This window comes from Ptychodera flava, chromosome 19 (assembly GCF_041260155.1).
Source record: "Ptychodera flava strain L36383 chromosome 19, AS_Pfla_20210202, whole genome shotgun sequence".
Taxonomy (NCBI): Eukaryota; Metazoa; Hemichordata; class Enteropneusta; family Ptychoderidae; genus Ptychodera; species Ptychodera flava.
Window position 1 is genome coordinate 3,811,542 of NC_091946.1, and position 21,940 is coordinate 3,833,481.

The following is a 21,940-nucleotide window of genomic DNA, read 5'->3' on the forward strand; positions in this document are numbered from 1 at the left end:
CTGAAGTTTCACCTTCATCATCTACCCTGTCAAACAAACACAAAATATCTGGGTCTTTGTGTTGTTCTGCAATGAGATTTGATCTAGAAAATGTCTGACTTTGGTCAGCAGAAGTTTTACTGGAAGTTTCAAATCCACGAGGGATAACGGAATGATCCGTGTCAAACACCTGACTGAGAAAGGTGTCATTTAAGTCAACATCTGTGACATTATTTTTGAGAGTATTTTGATTCTCGGAAGTTTTCTTTGACATGGCTCGAGTAATGGCACATGAAGGAAATAAATCGGGTATCTCTTGTTCAATTGGCTCTGGATCCTGATCTAAACTAGGATTATCAGTCACAAGTGGATTAGTAATGACCTTGTCCCCAGCAAGGTCGTTTCCAAGAAGAAGGTGAATCCCTTCAAAAGGCAAAAAAGGCCTAATACCTAAAGCCACAGGTCCAGAAACAAAGTCCGAAGACAAATAGACATTATGGAGAGGAACAGGAATGTAGTCATTACAATCTACCCCCTTAATAAGAACTTTAGAACCTGAAAATGACTTTTCAGAAAACGGCAGGGTATCTGCCAACAAAAGAGACTGGGAAGCCCGGTATCTCTTAAAATTTTGACAGGGGTAGCGGAAGAGAAATCACTAGAAAGTGATATAAAACCATTATGAATAAATGGCTCGAAAATACCCATAATGCTATCCTGAGAAGAATTGACCTTGACCTCATTAATTGGGAATAAGAGGGGTTTAACCTCAGACAATGTGTTACACACATTATTAGACTCTAATTGAGTTGATGAAGAAATAAAGCCGGTTGGCTTAGATCCACTTTGACCACTTTGACCTTCACGTTTTCTTTTCAATTTGAAACACTCTGACATTAAATGGCCGTCTTTCTTACAATAATTACAAGAAAGTGTACCGAACTGTTTGTCAGAAGGAGATTGAGACTTGGGATCTGATGATGTGTGAGTGTTACTTAAATTTTGTGAACTGTTGTCATTTGATTTTCTACTCTCCTTTGAAAAATTCTTGGATGAAAAGGAGGAGTTAAATTTACCTGCATTGTTTCTGTATGAAAAGGACTGGGATGGTTTGCTGAGAAATGAAGATTTGTGGGTCAATGAATAATCATCGGCCAAACGTGCAGCAACCTCCAATGTATCTGCCTTTTGTTCATTGATAAACGTCTTGATGTCACTCCGGATGCACCTTTTAAATTCCTCAATCAAAACAAGCTGTCGTAATTTGTCATAATTCTGACTGACCTTTTCAGAAGAACACCAGATCAAACAGTTGTTCTTTTGTTCGAGCAAATTCAACATAAGTTTGATCCTTCACCTTCTCACAATCCCTAAATTTCTGACGGTAAGCTTCAGGCACCAACTCATAGCCCTTGAGAATTAATTCCTTCACAGAATCATAATTTGAAGCCTGCTCTACTGACAACTGAATGTAAATTTCTCTGGCTTTACCCACCAAAGCACTCTGCAAAAGCATAGACCAGGACTCCTTAGGCCAATTCAGACTCTGAGCAATTTTCTCAAAATGAAGGAAATATTTATCAACATCCTTTTCTTGGAAAGGGGGAACTAACCTGAAATGCTTAGTGATGTCAAACTTGTCTGAAGGGAAGAATTTTCCTGATTGTCCAAGCTCTAAACGTCTCATTTCTAACTGTCATGTCGATGTTCTTCCAATTCTCTCTCCTTTTCTCTCTGTCTTTCTTCCATTTGTAATTCTCTTTCTTTCATTTGTAATTCTTTGTCTTTCATTTGTAATTTTTCCTGCCTTTCCCTTTCTTCCATTTGCAATTTTTCCTTTTCTAATTCCAATTTCTTAAGCTCCAAATCTGCCTGTATTTCTAATTCTAATTTTTGAGTTCGAAGGAAGACTCAGGCTCATAATCTTTTAAGGCAGACTCCTCAAAATGGCCAGAATTAACTAAATGTTTTGCAATCTTGAACTGAATTTCTCGCTTGCGCATAGATCTTTTGACATCTACTTTAAGGAAATTTGCCAGTGCTATGAGGTTGTCTTTTCTGAGGGAATTAAATGTGTCCTGATCAAGGTCATCCATAAATTCGTCTGGCTTGAATTCCGCCATGATTGAATTTCGCTGAGTTCACAGTATACAGTAGTTTTGAAAAGGCTGTCAAAATGTTTCAAACGGCTCAAAATATTCGTCTCCCGGACGAGCCCCCAATTTGTTACGTGCAGAGAAAACGAACAAAAGGGTGAACTCAGCAGTTAACGTTTAAACAAAATTTATTACGAAAAAAAAACTAATTGCTAAGTCAGGGATAGAGTACAAGCTTTAAAGTGTACAGACTACTTATCTCAGCTGGGACGGCAAAGCTCCAGTCTCAGAGTCTCAGAGTTGTAACAGTCAGTTGAATGAATGAACAGTCCTTGCAGGCTTGCAGCTGCACAAAGTCCACAGTATAAATCCAGCGTTGACAGTGAAGGTCTTGAAAAGTCTTGAGAATGACTACTGCTGGAGTTTATAGTAACACACAAGAGACACGATCCCAAAAGTCTGACTGGAAGCTGAGCGCGTCCCTTTTATAAAGGCTATAAGAACAATCTAGAACTTTTATTGACATGCTAATTACTGTTCTAAAATTATCTCCCTTACACAACTAATCAACTTTCCAGAACATTCCAAACATGACTAATTGAATTCAAGGTTGTGAGGTCATCAGGGCAGTGACCTTGGGAATGTTCTAGACTAATTGAACTCAGGTCATGATGAGTGTGGGGGAAATGACCTACATAACAATAGATAAAGACAACGATTTATTACTTTTCCTCATAAGCCAAACTATCTACATTAACCCTTTGATGACCAAAGTCATTTTGTCACCTTTATAAATATACCTCAGTCAATTATTTATACCCAGTCAAATTTTTTCAGATTTTGGCAACACTTTAATAAAATAGTGTAGTATGAAATTTGATGTCCATTTGGTACAAAATTATCAAAAATAAACATAAAAATCATAAAAATTAAAAAGGCTGCACTAAAATTTTGGCGGGAAAATTATAGCAAATAGGGTTAAATTAATTGACGGATGTTCTTATTTTAATGTCGTGTCTGTAGAACATTCAAGTCGAACGTGATGCAGCTTAATCTCTTCAAGCTGATGGCAAGTTAACTCTTCACAGCGTGTTCAACATGTCACCATGAATGGTACTAATCTAATGGCAAGTTAACTCTTCACAGCGTGTTCAACATGTCACCATGAATGGTACTAATCTAATGGCAAGTTAACTCTTCACAGCGTGTTCAACATGTCACCATGAATGGTACTAATCTAATGGCAAGTTAACTCTTCACAGCGTGTTCAACATGTCACCATGAATGGTACTAATCTAATGGCCCAATGGATAATAAGCTTATTATATTTCGCTATATAAAAACAACTTTTGGGAAGTTACAAACAAATAGGAATATTCATTTGTCATCAAACTACCTGACTAAGGGAGCTTTATGATATAGACAAAATCCGGGTCAAGCTCAGCTCTTCATGCTAAAGGAAGACTTGCAACCGCACTCTGGGACAATATCTTTGAAAGAGTATCAAGTTATTTCAGTCAGAAACTAATTATGTCTATAACATTTAATTAATAGCATAATCTTCTTCAACAGTTGAAGTTAAACTGGGTCCAACTTTGATAAATGTGCAAGTATTTAACTACTGAATGTAATGCAATGTTTCTCATTACATTCCCTTATGATGTTGAATAGCCAGCTGTTAAGCTTGTATAACACATTCTAGGTATGTGTGATGTTCTATGTTGCAATTTACATAAAATCCTATTTACAGTTTAATTGTATACAATAACACATCATATTATACAGAATAAGCTACGTTTGCAAAACGAGTTAATTTGTGTGTACACAAATTTCAGGAAGAAGAGGATTCTCAGATCGTTAAACAAAACATATAAAAGTAGTATTTAAGGTTGTAGTTATCATCTCTTTACATTTTGTAATTTTAAATAACTATAGTACAGACAGCATTAATACCAAGTGCCATCATACTTGCCTCAGGTGTCATTGTTATGTTAAACGGTAAGTTTTAACTTCGGAAATCCTTAACAATAGATTGTTTTCCCACCATAGAGCTCTATAAGGGTTACATTTGTTCCATTCCAGTCTCAGCCGGAAGCAGAAATGTGATTGAAAGTCCAGCTGTGACGTCAATGATCAAAACCAGTTGAACCGGTTACCCAAGTAACAAAGTACGGTGATTGGATAAAATATCATGGGTCGTGGTGTACGTTGATTGGCGTTGGACAGTGAGGGATCATATGGTACTATTTTTACGCCTCTCCTCATCAATAAAAGATTCGTCTGGGCCGTAATCTCGACAGTTCGGTGAGAGAAGTCAAACTTTACTGCAGGTAAAGGTAAGACAACTTTATTCTATTCATTCATATGTGTGCAACTTGGCTTTTTTTCGTTCACCTGCTAAATGAAATCGTGACGACTGGCCGCTGCCCGTTATCCCTTTGAACACTTGCTTAGGAGTTTACTGTTTCATTTACTTTTAGACTGTTGACCGATATGAAGTTTTGGATAACAATTTGTGTTCTGTTGTTTGGCATAGCCATTGGACTGCCTGGTGAGTGTTGCTTTCTATTGCCGAGTTTTACGACCAATTTTTCAACTTCAAATGCGAAACCGTTGCGTAGCTGGCAGTTCGAACCCACCAATAGATTATCAATGTCACAAAAGAGAGCAGCCCGACAGAGATAGATAAGATGTTTCTTCACTATACGGTACAACAAATCGAATTCACTGCATTTACACAGAAGAAATAAATTACTCGCACAACCAGCTCTACAATGAGTCTTTCACTGAAACCTATGAAAATGTAAAAAAAAATGTTCTTACCAAAAGCTTCACGAAGATGGGTCTTCCATTCTGTTATCCAGTTACTCCCCTGTCGGTCGATTAATATGACCTTCCTTATATAACTTTGCAGGGTATAAGCTCACTGATCATCGCCTGCAATTTCCAATATTTTGGTAGAATATTACACTCAGACGATACCGTTTTCATACAACGTGTTTTATCTTAAGTTTTCATTTCAAATATTAATGTCATCTCAGTCGTCTGTCATTGTCTTATGAGATATCGTTTAACTCTACCTTCAGCGTCAACGGTCCTTCTGAACAAAGCCGGTAATACCTGTTGCTTTGAAAATTCTAAACAAGCATCTTTCTTGCCGTCCAACATTTTCATTTCGATTACATCTTTGAGGGTTAGCTTTTACCGTTGGACCGTTAGTAAACATATTTCTGAACTCGAATATCGCAAATTGTTTCTAGTATTATCAATCATTCATAAAATAGAAGAAACTGTTATCCCTTGATGAAGACAGCATGAAGACAGCAACGTCGCAAGAAGATCCTGACCAATTTTTGTACAAGGAAAACTAGTAAAGAGTGCACAGGTCCACCGTCATGAACAAAGTTTGAATGTTCACACAAACAAGTATTTCTTTATTTGCTTGTTGATTGGTTGGTTGGTTAGTTTTTTTGCCAATAGTTCACACTCAAGTCGGTCAAAATCATCATACCTCAAACCATATTTTCACTTGTATAATAATACATCTCATCATGCTTATTTTGCTTCTCATACTAAAACAGCTGCAGTTCTTAATGAGCGAAATATCGGTGAACGGTATATTCCGGGTCTACGTAAGTTCTGTACGTTATTGTTATATCCGTATCACGCATACACAGTCGATTCATACCACGATCTCTTGAAATCTTCCTGTACATTTGGAATTAGCCAATTTTCATATAAGTTATTCTTATTTAGCGAACGACAGAAATCGTGGAAAATTGTACCATTCTTAGATTTTATTGGTATCGTTTTTGTATTCACAGCACCGAAGAAGCCCCATCTCATATTCCTCCTAGCCGACAACTCCGGTAAGTATTTCTCAACTACCAAACAGCAGTAAACGTCATTTTACGGGAAACTGTCGTGCGTGAGTACCTGCACTACTTATATAAAGTTATAGGAGAGTTTTAGGACGTGTTTATTCAATGATTACGCACTTGATAGCAATACGGATAGTTTTCAATCGGATTCGAACCCACAACATACGGCATCAGTCGCTAGCTGATAGCAATATTATTAACCAGGCCTGCAAAATGAAAAATGGTGAGCGCAGTTTTGCTGAAAAAACAGGCCTTAAGAATAAGAGATGCAGCCAACCAAAGTATTTCAAGAAATTTCGATAAAAGGCTGTATATTTCAGTGTTTTTGAAATTTAACATTTACAAGATTTTTGAGCAAAAAAAGGTTGTCAGGGAACATGACGGCTGTATGCAATTGCCATCCAGCCAGTACTTTTAGAACGCTTCTTCCACCAAATATTTCCCCTCTCTCGTCCCAACCACCCCAAACTCTCCACTGCCTCTTTTCCCAGCACAAAAACTCGCCAGTCTCCGCTCCCAACAACAAAAATTTCCCAATGCCGTCTCATCGATGTGCTATCTGCCAAGGTCGTATTGACGTATTTTTACTTCAGACCGAAAAACGTCGTTTACAATAAACTTTTACCGGCAACGTGCCTGGACTGACGATGGTGTTTCTATGGCGATATAACAAATCATCACAATGCGTTCAGATCACCGATGATGAAGTTGAACTTGCCTGCAGATTACCCACACCAGATGATAAGTTCGTCCAATGTTCGTTTACTAAGTTGCCCACTGCGAAATCAAACAAAATTTTCCCCGCCCTCGCCCACTGACATAAAAGAGTTGGCCTCGTTCTCGCCCAATGACATAAGATAGATGGCCTCTTCTCTGACCACTGAGAGAATAGTATATCTGACCCCAACCGAACCGCTTGCGAACCCCTTTTTATCAACACCGTCATTAACTCCATATGTCCGACCTCAAACAGTTTGTTTCATTTGCAGGCTATAATCTCTCATTCGTTGACAAAACTGATCTTCCCCCTCCTCTGTCCGTCTGTCTTTCTGCGTCTATCCCCGCTCTTCGTGTCTGTATTTTATCTGTCGTTTATCTGTAGTGTCGTCGGTCTCTCTCCCAACTATCTCACTCCTTTCTTATTCTCCCCTTTCAGGTTGGTCTGACGTAGAATGGAACGACCAAGTAGGCTTCATGAAAACCCCAAATATGAATTATTTAGCGAGAACTGGTGTAATTTTGAACCAGACGTACGTCCAGCCTGTCTGTACGCCGTGAGTACTGATTCTCATACATGTACTTAAGAGCTCTATATATATCGCCCCTTGAAGGTGAACATCTTGATAGAAGCACCTCTTTTTTTTTATGAGTACAGATCACTTAAGGTAGAACGCACCTCGGGGACAGAAATTCAGGCCTTCAAATTTTATCAATTTTCTTCTGACCTACCACTTGTGGGGGCTCATTTTGAAGCTCTCGGCGAAAGAAAAGTTTTCACCGTCTTAGTTTTTCGAAAATCGAAAATTTTATTTTTTCTCATAGAATTAACACAGGGATGGCGGCCATTTTGGATTTTAAATCTCGGGAAATCGCAAGTTATTTGTCTCTCTAGTACAAAAGTTTGCACGGTGACCCCTGATTTTTATTCTTGATTTAGTAAGAGAATGGTTGAAAGTTTCACTGAGGAAAGTTTGAGCAAAAGTTTAAGTCTTTCACTTTCGAGGTGCATGTATAAAAGGCCCCCTACCTCATTGGAAATTCATCATGGTGCTTGAGTGACAACTTGCAACAGCTAGGCAGGCCGCTCCGCGAAAATCACCGAAAATGAGTCTCAAGCAAACCTTACTGACATTGTAACAGCTCCTACTGTACTGTAAACATAATGGCCACAAAATGATAAACCAGACATAGCGTAATTCTTCGACATGGCGACGATTTTTAGGGAAAATCAATGTCAGGACAGTCAGACGCGTTCGCTAAAAACGGTCGTTACCAGTTTCAAACAGCTGTCAGTCACTGAGGGACGCGCAAAGCTGCAAATGCGCAAACATTTGTTGTGCACACAAGATCGATTACAAAAAGTAAACCAAGAGCGTATCTGCCGAGACAGCTCGGGCCATACCTTAGCGAAGAAAGTCGTAGTAGCACTAGTACTGGGCTGCAAATGCATTTGCGGTCTTGTTTTAGAGTCGAAGATGTAGCAATGAATGTTCAACTTGTTTTTGCAGTGCCGCGACGTTGTGTGTTCGTAGTGTTGGTTATACGGTAGCTCTACATGGCAGGGCTGTTTGTTACCGGCGTTATGCGGCCTGTGGTGGGAGGCCGTATCACGCCGGTAACACACAGCCCTGCCATGCAGAGCTAGTTATACGGAGGCCGTGTACCCAACGCCGGGCACACAGTGTCGTACGCGGGGCCGGGCTGGGTGAACGGAACCAGGAGGCGCAGCGCTTGGAACACGATCTAAATCGACACAATCAATATACGGTAGTTCCCTTTCTTGAAAAATTGGTGGCCCTGAAAAGGGCCGTTTGGTTTGTGTGTGCATTTGGATTACACACGCTATGAACTTATGCCATCTACATCCACCGATGGCCACTGTATGGCTGGTTAGGCAGGTTTGGATACAGTGACCGCACTTGTTTCAACACGCAATCGGGCATTACTTGCCGTTTCGTGACGACAACCCCAACTGCCTGCATCAGCTCAGCTTTTTTGGACAAGTATCGCTCGTTTTTCCAAGCGCCTCTTCTGTCCAACATTGTCCAGTACTTCTTGTAAATGCGCTTCCTGACGCCGGCATTCAGGACGCTTGGTCTCTGACCCTCACCAAGCCACTCTTGCCAGGATGTCGTGACGCAAGGCTGACACAGACAGGACTCACATTCGCTGCAGTTAGAGTCCCTTGGGACTGCTACTACATCGGTTGTAATGCCACTGTCATTCAGAAGACTGTCGGCGACGATGTTGTCATGGCAATTGCCCTCGAACTCTTCTTGAAGCTCCCAACCGTAATGGGCGAACAAACCACGAATAGCGTGTTCTTGTTCAGAGTTTACTTTCAGGTGCATCGAACGAGACATGTTGAACACTCGAATTCGGAGACTCTACTGAGTCATGATCGTAATAAAATTGTATTAGCAGTAGAAATGCCAGACATATAGGCGACATAATTATGAATATTCATATACCCTAAGTACTAACGAGACAAGTTCTAGTTCACAAAGTTGGGAAAGCCTGATTACCCGACAAGTCTAAAAGCAAAGGAAACAATGGGAAACAGACACCTCGACCGTATCCTGTGTAGGTAACCCGCCTAAAAGTCCCTGGTGACGTCTTGGACGGCAAATCGATACGATTGTCGAAGTCTATGGTGCATGGTGACGAGAAGACATATAAAACTGTAAACACATTTCGTAATTTCATTTTTTATCCTACCGAAACGTTCCTGCAATTGAAAAGAGTTGAAATAATATCTCAGAGATATCGTCTCCGAAACAAGTAAAATTGTCTCATTGCGTAAGCCCTTAGTTGTTCTACTTTCAAACTGCGGTGGAACAAGAGTACATGTAGGTACTCGACTTCAACGCATCTTTCGGATTAGGAATTTTCACGTAAAGTTCTGGACGACCACTTTGTGTCTTTTATTGCTAGTACTTGTTTTAAATTTCTTATGATTACGGTGACAGGTTTTCCAACGGCATAACTAAAATTCTAATTGTGACGCCAAGGCCCAATGACATTTCCAATGAGGCTGTACAGAGTCTACGTCATCGTTCTTCACGAATATGCAAATCTAAATATTAATCCGCAGTTTTAGATTACGCTTGTGAAAATTACGTATGCAAAGATGATGGAAGTACTTCTTAGTAGGCAACTGCTAGTGTAACAGTGAATACTAAAAGGCATGTTCACGACTCAGAGTACAAGCTGCAAAAACAGCCATGTAGCCTATATGCAACATTGATAAATTTGTTTGCACCAAGCAGCAGTGTCCGATGTCGCGGGCGTATAGCTATATTTAGTAACAAACCTGTAACCGTGAACTGCTCTACTAGGCCAACATCGACACTTGCAGCCTATAATAATGGTGCGAATTGTAGTGTTTCTAAGATTACCATTTGGTCTAGGACATTGATATGCTGCAGGTTTTATACACATTTTCAAAGTCTTCCTTCGCCTATAAATATCACAACTAGCCATTACCCTTTTCGATCTGTCACGTACGAAGACTTTTGAACGCTATCGACACGTACTTGAAAGGTAGAAAAACTAAATATGACCAACAATCGTGATTCGATTGCTGTAACAGGCAGATAAAAAAGACGGAACAGGTAGACGTTCTTGTTCAAATTTGTCCAAATTCATCATAAAAGCACAGCAGCCCCTCTAGGGACCGTGATAAAAGCTGTAAAAATAAACATACCCGGTATTTCGATAAATACCACGCTACAAAGCAAAGTACAGCGTGACACATCAAGATGCTGAAGCTTAGAAGATCCCATGCTCTCGTATATTTGTATATCGCTACGAGTATGGACGTACCACAAACAATCTATTCCCGCAAAGAGAAACAGTGAGACGGAGTATGGACGTACATCAGATCTGTGGTACGTTCGAGGACGGAGTCATTTGAAGGGTTATGCGACCAGTTGAAACAAATAAATTGGCATATTGGTGAGCGATATTTTAAATTGAGATAGCTTTTTTGGGGTGGGTTGTGCCAAAAGAAACATTTTCTTATCATATAGCATATTTTGGATTAATTTTACAAGTCACATTTGCACTGTAAAGGTTAGATATATGCATAATAAACTAGTGCCATTGTGAGAATGCTAGTGTTATTTTGAAGGTCATATTTCCATAACAAACCATCGCATTCGTAAGCGTCGTACTATAAGTCTTTGCCAATGTGAAGGTCACATTTACATAATGAAAATTTGTCTTTATAAACTAGTGTCATTGTGAGAATGTTAGGTCATTTTGAAGGTTACATTTCCATAATAAACTATCGTCTTTGTTGTGAGCGTCGTTTTTGAAGGTCATATTTCCATAACAAACCATCGCATTCGTAAGCGTCGTTCTGTAAGTCTTTGCCAATGTGAAGGTCACATTTACATATTGAAAATTTTGTCTTTATAAGCGGTTCTGTCGACCGTCTCCTCAGTCTGTTGTAGCGGTAGTTTTGATGATATTTCGTCAGCATCTTATCACCATGGCCAATTGTGCAGTCGACGTTCCGTCATATCTTACCACCGAAGCTATCAGAGCACGAAATCTTAGGCGAGTTCGCGACAAGACCAAACGTGGCAACATCGATTTCACCGCCCCTTCCGAGAGAGAGAAGTTAGAACTGCAGCAGAAGTTCAACCATATACGTACTCTTTTAGCGCAGCTAGACAATACCTATGACACGCGGTCCTAATTTGTACCACGTACGAAAAAGTACTAAGTTTGTGGATACCTTATCTGCCGAAATCAGCTCGATTCCGATCTATGCCCACCCCAATAACTCTACTGCACACAGACTGCAAAAAAATGCTCTCTTGATGTCCCAAATCGTTAGTTTGCCAGCGATTCACGGTCAAGGGCTCAATGGGCCGCCATATTGTCTTACATGAACGTATCCATCGAGCTCCGTCTCTAGCTCCATAAGGGGAGAACCATTTGATTTCGGGGGGGGGTATGGAGGAAGAGGGTATGGGAGCAATTTTTTTTTCCTGTCAGAGTGACAGCAATTTTTTTTTCTACTGTCAGACCTGCATCAATTTTTTTTTCCAAATGGAGTAGCAGTGCAAATTTTTTTTATTATTGGTCATCAAGTTTAAAATGCGTTGTATATAAGGGAGCCGTCATTATTTACGGCCTGAAACTCTGAAATTTCGAGTGACCCCCCGCCCTTCGCCAACCATGATGAATTTGAGTAACCTCCCTCTCTAACTCTGAAATTTTGACCGATCCCCCACTTAGAAAAGTTAAATACCAATACATGTAATTGTAAAATTCACAAAATACAGCAACAGTAAAGACCTATCAAATCCTGATGTACCCTGCTAGACTATCATCAGTTATCTCATGATGGTTCAAAAAGGTGAACCCATCAAAATGAAATTGCAAGTCACAATAAAATAAAGATATAAAGATCACGCAGTATCTAATCATATAGTATATTGTTTAATTTGGATGGATATTATGACAGGGTTTTCACTAGGATATCTGACCAGGCAGAATTTGAAAGTACAGGGGAGAACATGAGAGAGGCTTAGGGGAAAGTGTCACAGGGGCTTTCCCCTATCTTGCATGGAAATGTTTAAGATATTGATGTGTGCAATGGTGCAGTCTGGTGCAATCTGAGAGTTTTTTTAATTTGTTTACTAAGTGAAACTGTTAGAATACCCCAAGGGGGAAGAGCACGAGAGGGGGTTCCCCTCTCGTATTGGAAATTTTGAGAAATTGATGTGTTTAATGGTGCAATCTGAGAGGAGTTTCAGTGTATTTTGCACTCGGTAAAACTGTTTGAAAATGACATTGAACACTGATATTTTTTACATTTTTTTGCATGATCAGTTTTTGAGTCACAATATTCAACAAATATATTGGTTTTAACACTAGTTTATTGACTCCTGTCTTGTGTTTTAAATTTTCACAATTTACAGAAGTCAAATAGTCCCCTTTAGATAGTGCCTATGCCATTGAGATATTGCAACAGAAATCCTGAAATATGATTTCTTGGGTCAGAAAAGGGAAGGAAAACATTGAGTGTACTGAGGTGTAAAGTAGACCTATGTAGTGCATGTTTATATCATAAGTGCTGGGGAAAGAAACATAAGAATTGCTTGTGGTAAAAACATTTGCGCCGCCTATGGCGGCGCACCGGCAAAGAATACATGAGAATAAGGTTTCCAAATTTTGCTATTTTCTGGTGCATTGTGACAATTTTTTTTTCGTTTTTCTCTTCTGTCTGTCACGACAATTTTTTTTTTCTCAGGCCATGACAGGATCAATTTATTTTTTCTTCTCTCTCACCTGGTGACAATTTTTTTTTTCTCAAAATCCTCCATATCCCCCCCCAGAAATCAATGGTTCACCCCTAACGTGAGCTTACATATACTTTTCGGGTAGGCACAGAGCGGAATCGAATAGAATTTTTTCTTGCGCAATCCGAATTAAAACCGCATGTCGCCTGTTCTGTTTATGCACGGTCCCTCAAGGGACCGTGGTTTATGGCTGTCAGCGTTAGCAAGGTTGTGGTGGGAGGCCGTATCGTCCGAACACACGGCATCGTACACGCTAGGTGGAGTGCTGACCGCGACCACGCAAATATGAATTGATAAAGTAGCCCACTGGCCATGTGTCCCGCTCACAGTTCTAAATGATGCAAAACATACTGCTAGCTGCAGTGCAGTAGCTCGTGTTCCTCTTGATTGTACCGTTATTGGCATTGACCGTGAGCAGGGGAGCAAACAGCTTACACAGATACACCGCCAGCGCTCAAACCGTTACGTAAACGCTAATTATGCACAACCATGCCCATTCACCACCCTCAAACACGGCGTTAATCCTGATCCGGTCCATTTCGAGCGATCTATTTAAGTATATGAGTACAGGCTATTAGACTTTAGTGGGATGGGGGTCGTCAGAACTGCACCTGTGCGGCTCTCTCGTTCATAATTTATTTCATACATAATATCTATTTTATATTGTGTCAACATGGCTGCAACATTTAAATTTTACGATGACAAACATGGTTTACTTCCATCAATAGCCAACGTACCTTGAAAACGTGTTTACATCGGTCCAAATGGGTCCCAAAACACCTTTGAGTTCAAACGATCCTGGATAATCTGTTACATTGTCGGAAGATTAACGAGGTGCATCAGTGCCATTCGGCTGGTGTGACACGGTTAGCCAAAACGGCAATTCGCTTTGTTGGTTGTCCTTTAAATTTCTGTTTTATATTTTTTGTTTCTGTTTTCAGTACAAGTAAATAATATAGACATCGCGAAAAAAATACCCGAGATTGCGTCTTCATTGTCGTTTATGGTTACCTGGTGATGTTCGTTGTTTGTCTTTCCGATGCACAGAAATCTAGGTTACCCAGATTGCTCTATGGGGCTCTCGTGCGGCCCACAGAGCAATCTGGGTAACCGAGACTAGATAAACCGGAGGTTTAAAATTGCTCTGCGCATGCGTTGAGATCTCTATTATAGAAATGTACCCGATATTATGCATGTAATGCCTCGCTCATAAGATTTCAAAGGATTCCGCTCAATTCTCTGTTTTCAGTACAAGGGTTGCCTTTTTGACGGGATACTATCCCTTCCGAAGTGCCTTAGGGGTAAGTATGTGTGCAGTGTTGCTGACATTAAACACATTTTGATATGCTTGCTGTTAAATTCTTAAATTTTGAAACAGAAATCCATAACTATCTCTATAATTTATTTTGCGTTTCTGCTCCTCTCAATATTGCCTAATTTACACGCAGTGGTTGAAAAGCGAGCATGCGCAGCTGTATAATGGAACTTGTATTTTGTCATTTTTCCAGCATGCAATGATTTTGCCGAGTCAACCAAGTTATCTGTCCCGCGAATTCAAAGTCTTGCCCGAGTATCTCAAAGAACTTGGATACACTAACCACATCGTTGGAAAGTAGGTGACATCTTGTGTTGGCTTCGAATTAATGATATTGATCCTAGAATCCTTTGTCTTACATTGCTTGTTGAATGATTTACTAAAATCTATCCTCTTTCGTCACAATGTCTTCAAAAATACGAAAACGTCTCGCACGTATGGACCGTTTCTCATGAAATATTTTGCTATCGAGACTTCAACGAATTTTTGTTTGTTCGTCACTGCTTTGTTGGGAAACCATTCCGATTTGAACATTACAGCGCTTGTAACATATGCTTGTATTTTAGATCTTAAATTTTACTGTTCGTTTGCCCGGCCGCCCTCGAATAGTATGAATACAGGAACGCAGTACGCTGCAAACAAGTGTGTACGTATGTATGTATGTATGTATGTATGTATGTATGTATGTATGTATGTATGTATGTATGTATGTATGTATGTATGTATGTATGTATGTATGTATGTATGTATGTATGTATGTATGTATGTATGTATGTATGTATGTATGTATGTATATATATATATATATATATATATATATATATATATATATATATATATATATATATATATATATATATATATATATATATATATATATATAAGTCAATTGTCAGCTCTTACAAATTCACATAAAACTGTCTGTGCATGTACCCAAAGGAATAATTTCAAGTTGGTAAAACTATTACAGGTGGCATCTCGGAGCGTGTCGCTGGGACGTTACGCCTTTATGGCGTGGATTTGACAGTCATTACGGCCCATTGAACGGTTATATCGATTACTATGATCAGTCAGGTATGTAGCAGAGTCTCCCTTTGCTGTGACGGCAACATTTGCGATGCCGACTGACAATACTTTTTCCTCAAAATTTCTTTCGTACGAACACATCGTGAACAAAAACGTTCACTCATTTTAGGCATAATTGATACACTTTTACTTACTAATTATTTCGTTTTCTTTATCTACCTATCTATTTATTTATCTATCTATCCACCCACCCATCCTCTATCTATCTATCTATCTATCTATCTATCTATCTATCTATCTATCTATCTATCTATCTATCTATCTATCTATCTATCTATCTATCTATCTATCTATCTATCTATCTATCTATCTATCTATCTATCTATCTATCTACGTCTGTGTGTTTACCCATCGGCATATTTATGTCATTCAGTTTCTGTCCGTGAAGCGGTCAATGCGTTATTTGGGCAGGCGGCTGGCGATGTAGCACTTGACTTCCGCGATAACACTGGAGCCGCCTTCCATCACCGGGGAACGCACGCAAGTGTGAGTATAAAACATTTTCAGGTTTCCTGTTGATGAACTGTCAAGTACAGCCTAACAGCAGTGTAGCAGTTTTGTCGCGACACGAAGTGGATGTCAAACTTTATGAAATTGTGACGTCATGTGTTTTACATGCAGTTTTTGTAACTTAATGAAGTACTAGTATTTACCCGCTAATGTGGTCTGTTTACCGTGGTAAATTATTTTCTCTAGCGGACTACACCGATCTGTCCAGTTGCTTGTCAAATTTCAATAAAAGTATGTTACGACCCGATTGAATGGTGTTATTATTATCAAAGAAGTATCGTGTTATTTCAATGCTTGATAATTCCCTCAATAGATAGCTATTGGGCATTTGATATCACAAATTGAACCGTTTTAGCTTTAATTTAAAGCTCGTCCCGACTCACATAACATGAGACAGACAGACAGACGGACAGAGACAGAGCTTGCGTAACTCAACTTGATTTTATCACTGTATCCTGTAGGGCATTCTCAATCGTTAGTTTAGTTATACTTGACGAGTTGCCGCTTCTACTTTAGTCAGTTTGGATTAAACATAAAGCGGCCTCGTGCTTAAGGGAATATTTTGCGGCAAATCAAACACCCATCATTTGAAGCCTGCTGTTTCTATTGGGGAGCCGTGACAAGAGAATCTACTTGATGATGACTATGTAACGTCATTCATATCTCAGTGCAGTGTTGTGTGGCTATCGTGTAAAATATGTTGGGACACTTTAGTACAAAGACGCTAAAACACCGGGTCAAAGTAAAATGGAAAAGCGCACATAGCTCTGTAGTTTTGCCAAAATAATCCAAATCAAAACTTTTTCTATGGCCTCATGGTCACATGATGTAAACACTTTCACTGACAAGTTTTGAAACGATTCCTTTGTAGGAACTTACTGGGAAGAGAGCTGTGGATCTGATAGCTAATCATAACCCGGATGTGCCGATGTTCATGTTCATGAGTTTCCTCTTGCCTCACTTCCCTTTCCAGGTAAATATAACCTACAGTGTACTACTCATAGTCTACTTGCCAAAGCGCCTTAAATGGCCAATTGTTTATTGATATACCTGTGTTTTTTCTGTGTGAATTACATCGTCACCAGTCGCAAATACAATACCTGTAGTCGAAGATAAAGAGAATTACTAGTAAAAACTAAGAGAAATTTGCAGATGAAAATCATACACGAAACTTTTACATTTTCTGCAAAGAATGGAAACCTATGAGACGTTCTCAAAAGCCAGAAGCTACCGCCATCTTAGTGTTCTTCTCGGTTAAAACTTGTACATCAGTCCATGGATGTAAAACAATAGAATTTTTACATCTATGATCAGTCTTAGCCCATGGTTCCATAGGCAGGGAGTTCGAGGCTGAGTTTGTGTACTGTGACGCCTATATGGCCTCTCGCACGGTCGTGTTCATAGAAGCATGACAGTACACAAACGTTGCCTGCTCAAACACGGAGGGACCGTGGCTCGAACTCCCGCCTATGGAACCAAGGGCTACATCAGTCCGTGAATTGAAAATTTTATGACTGGACATTCCTTCGATTTTTATGAAAAGGTTCCTGATCGCTACCGGGATTTGTACGATCCCTTGCCGGTCGCAGGTCTCCAAGAATATCGAGGTAAGTACACTATTTGTTCTCTCAGAGCAGGATTCTAAGTTTTAGCGAATGACACCAACTGTAATTTTGTAAAATGTAAGTATCAACTCAAGGTGACTTATCTATATCTCTCAACTCACTCAATGACTAAATGTTGGGGTGCCAGTATAAATTAAGTTCTCAGCTGTCAGCTGGAGTCACGTGTTCAAAGAAACCTGTTTCAAATAGTGTTCCTGCGTGTGCCATGAAATATGAGGGACAGAAAGACAGTTTTGGTTTGAAAATTGTCGCAGAATGACAATCAAGAGATATTATTCGCACGAAAAGCAACCTTAGTGGAGAGCGCGGAAATAATGCCAGCATCAAAACAGAGTCTATCGTCATCGCGACGGTACTATGGCTGTTGAAATGGGCAAAGGTTTTATGATAAAGAAGGAAAATAATAATTTAATAATCTAATATGAAAAACTCATTTAAATTCTATTGTGGCGTATTTCATTCAGTGTCTCGATAATTACTGCCCGGGCGGCATAGGCTTTTGTATTTAGAACGCTTTACAGAGGTCAATAGGCCCGTTATGATCAATACAACAACTGCCCGTTGTATTTTCTTGATAATGTGTGGAACGTACATTATTTTGTCTGTAGACTTACATGTCGGGAATATTCCCTCCCCTCTGACAAAACTCGGCTTTATTTTGTTTATTTTATATTTCTTTTTATTTACGGTAAAATGCACCTCAGGTACACGGACTGTCCAGCTTTACAATGCTTGTGTAGTCTATTGCTTGTGAGGGCTCATTTTGAATTTCTTGAAGTGAATCTTTTGACCGTCTTACTTTCCTGAAAACGAAAAAAAAGTTTCCCCATAGAGTCAAAACCGAGGTGGCGGTCATTTTGAATTTGAAGTATCGGTAAATTTAAGGAAATTTATTTCCATAGAACCATAATTTGCATGGAGATCCTCAATCCCCATTTCCATTCTGAAGAGAATGATTTAAGGTTTACTGCAGGAAAGTTTGAGCAAAAGTTTAACTCTTACAATTTTGAAACGCATACTGCCTTTATCGAGTTCTGTGTTAACTCACGTGTTATTCACATCTCTTTCCGAAGGAATGATTCAATGCTAGATGAGGCAATTGGTAATATTACGAATGCGTTGATTGCTAATGATATGTACCAGGACTCTGTCATCGTATATCTCAGCGACGTAAGTTTGCAACATTTCAAGCTTGTTTATAGTTCTTTAATAACTCTGTTATTCCTGTTTTTGTTTCGCTTGCCAAACCTATCAAGATTTTGCACATTCATTTTCAGATTTCCTCGATACACTAGAATTTGCAATAACAGTATTAATGTCTAGTCATTTTACGATAAATTGTTTATTACTTTTATTGCGTTGTTGTGTGCTCTCAGAATGGCGGTCCGTGGTTTTTTGGCTCTCAGTGGCCTCTGCGCGGTGGTGTCGGAACTCCGTTTGAGGGCGGTGTTAGATCGCCTGGCTTTGTACACAGTCCCCGGCTCTGGCGTAGAGGTTACACAAACAACGAGTGAGTTTAGTTTTTACTGATTTTTCTGGGGTTAAAGTTCAACGCTTTGCTCTCTAAAGTAGCTCCTCATATAAGGAAATATTTAAGGACGGTCAACCCGGGACAATATTCTACACGTTGTATACATGTCATGTGAGCTGGTCCTTTTAGGGCACGTGTTACTCGATTAGCATCCGTACTGGCTGAACTATCTATTTTGTTCAGAGGCTATTTTGATAAAAACCACGCAGTGTCGTTGACTTACACCAAAGCTTATCGCCAGAGATGCCATCAAACGTACAGACAGTGAGTACCGTACACGACGCGAAGTTCGATCATTGACACATGGTCTATAAGTAGTTTGACGGTGTCGTGTAACGTCTGAACGTCATTGATGGGTCACTAGCCCATTGGAATTACTTTACATCTGATAAGTAGCTGAACATTCTTGCCCAGGAAGTATTTTCAGAAACATTCAACTGTGTACTAACCGTATGTTCTAATATTCTAAATCGTAGATTGATCCACGTGGCTGACTTCTTTCCAACTTTCCTTAAGTTGGCTGGGGGAAATCCTGGTAAGCAAATTAGTTACGGTAACTTTGCCAGGAAAGGGAACGAATGAACTTTAAGTAACATTAGCAATTTACCAAAGGGAGAGACAGAAAAGTAGACAGAGAGAAAGATACAGACAGAGAGAAAATCAAAAAGAGCGTTTTATATAGAGAGACACTGAATTAGTATCACGGCAAGAAAACGTGGCAAAACGATCAGCTGTTTTCAGATTTTACACTTAGAGAAAAGCTTTACAAGAAGTTTCATATTTCTTTGTACTGTTAGCCTTTGTCGTTGATTCAATATGCCACAGGCATTGATCTATCTTATATCGCCAACTGAATGTAGATCCCAACCTGGACGGAATGGACGTTTGGCCAACGATATCAACAGGATGTCAATCGCCAAGAATAAATATGATCCTGCATTATGACACGCATCCCGTCAGCACATGCACTGTTATACGGTATGTAAATAGTCTTCAATGATGTCAAATCAACCAAACGATGATCAATGCCCATCCATCACGAAATATCCGATCCCATACAGAAGAAATATTAAATTTCCTGCCATTATAACACGATGCTGACATTTTCAAGAACATAATTATATAAAAATCTTGATTTTCTTGTGAAAAAGCATTTCTATATAGAATACAACAACTGCACCTTTTCTCTGACATTTTACACGTCAGTCCCAATCAACCTGATAGTGCTAAACCCAGAACTTCGCGCCAATGGGGCACTGTGCTCCCTAACGGCAAAGAGTGAAAATCCATCAGCGCCACCAGGCGCGCTATCGTTCTCTATGCTGTTGGTGCATGTGTGATCAACGCTTCTCAACACGAAGCTGGTGAGACTGTTTAAAGTTAGACGTGTTAAGCTCTTCTCACTTACTTTACAGAGATAGAAATTATAAACTGATTCACGGTCGATACGACGTCCTAAGGAATCTTTCATCGAACGTCGATAATGTTCCAACAGGTAAGCAAGCTGACAACGATAATCACCTAGATTGCATGGCGATTATGGTGATAGTGGTGGTGATATTAATGGCGCTTGCAAGCTGAGGTTGAGCGAGCTCAAAGTTTACATTGTCACGTGGTACATCGATACACATATGACAGAAAATACGTTAAAGGCCTTCCCGAGATCCAAGGTTTTATTGAAATTCTGTGATTGTTTTGCAGCTACCTGGTTTCCGCCACCCGAAATACAAGACACCGCAAACGTTCCGAATATATCCACTCCAAAAGATGCCACCCTACTTTTTGACATTGCAGGTAAACATTAGTCACCTTGAAAATCATACTCATAGTATCATTGTAGATTACTTATAGTTTTGTAGAGTAGTAATATCCCTCCGCATACAAATAAGAAGTGTGATACTTTTTCATCCTGTTTAACCCGAATCCCGTCAACATGTCTATACTCACCTATCATAACAACTGGTTTGGGGAAAACCATAGTGGAGAGAGGGTTAAGGAACTCCTTGCTTCGGAAGAATCAAAATTGTGGGGTGATGTTCCATGTTAGATGCATAGTTATGGGATGTTCAACAGTTTGTTTCGTTTGGATAGAGGATATCATGTTAATGTTATCTTTCATTTAACCTGTCCCAGCAGTCTACTAGAGATATGCGAGTATCATTAGCTGCAATATCAGTATGCCTAATTTCTTTCAAATTCAGGGACAACCGACTTAGTTCCCAAAATACAATGCGATGTCATTTGGCAGGACGTAATTTAAATCCAGCTCCTCCTCCTTTTCAGCCGACCCTCGTGAATTAAACGACTTGGCGGCCGCTATGCCGGAGAAAGTTGCCGAATTGCTTGATCTGGCTGACATCATCACGGCTGGCGCGCCGGAGCCTTTCTTTCCTGATGAAGTACCTGATCTGGCAGATCCAATAGTGTATTACAACGGGACTTGGACTCCAGGATGGTGTTAATGAATGGCATCTATGTCGACAACACTGTATGAAGTACACAAAAATGATGGCAATTGCTCCAAACCATTATCAGTAACTAGAAATAATGAAAGTATAACATATTAGAATTGAACTCATGCTGAGCAAGGAAATTCCATTATTGTGAAATTTCCCTTGTGAACTGGAATGCTCTCATCTCATACTTTGTCAGACATATGTTGTTTTAGATTTAGAAATTGAACGCAGAATGGTGCAGTGTCTACATCATGACAGCAAAACACATGAATAGTATCTTGTTCGATGCTAATCATAAGAGAGTTAAATCTTCAACAACATTCGATAACAAAAGCATGACTGTACTTTGGCTTCTCTGCTAGCTTAAATAGAATAAATAAACATATTATAGTATTATGTCAATTTCAGAATGACATTTCAATCT

At 39.5% G+C, this 21,940-nt stretch overlaps 1 protein-coding gene across 1 annotated transcript; it reads left to right on the forward strand.

The window, feature by feature from the left end:
• The first annotated feature begins 4,373 nt into the window (after positions 1-4,373).
• Positions 4,374-21,940, forward strand: LOC139118208 (arylsulfatase B-like). The gene is made up of 18 exons (XM_070681499.1): positions 4,374-4,411; positions 4,556-4,626; positions 5,657-5,707; positions 5,900-5,944; positions 7,113-7,230; positions 14,243-14,294; positions 14,502-14,605; positions 15,279-15,382; positions 15,768-15,880; positions 16,776-16,877; positions 17,448-17,511; positions 18,603-18,699; positions 18,906-19,039; positions 19,537-19,595; positions 19,921-20,038; positions 20,476-20,555; positions 20,762-20,854; positions 21,344-21,940. Exons 2-12 carry the CDS (start codon positions 4,569-4,571, stop codon positions 18,617-18,619), a joined length of 828 nt encoding a protein of 275 aa, XP_070537600.1. The 5' UTR covers positions 4,374-4,411; positions 4,556-4,568; the 3' UTR covers positions 18,620-18,699; positions 18,906-19,039; positions 19,537-19,595; positions 19,921-20,038; positions 20,476-20,555; positions 20,762-20,854; positions 21,344-21,940.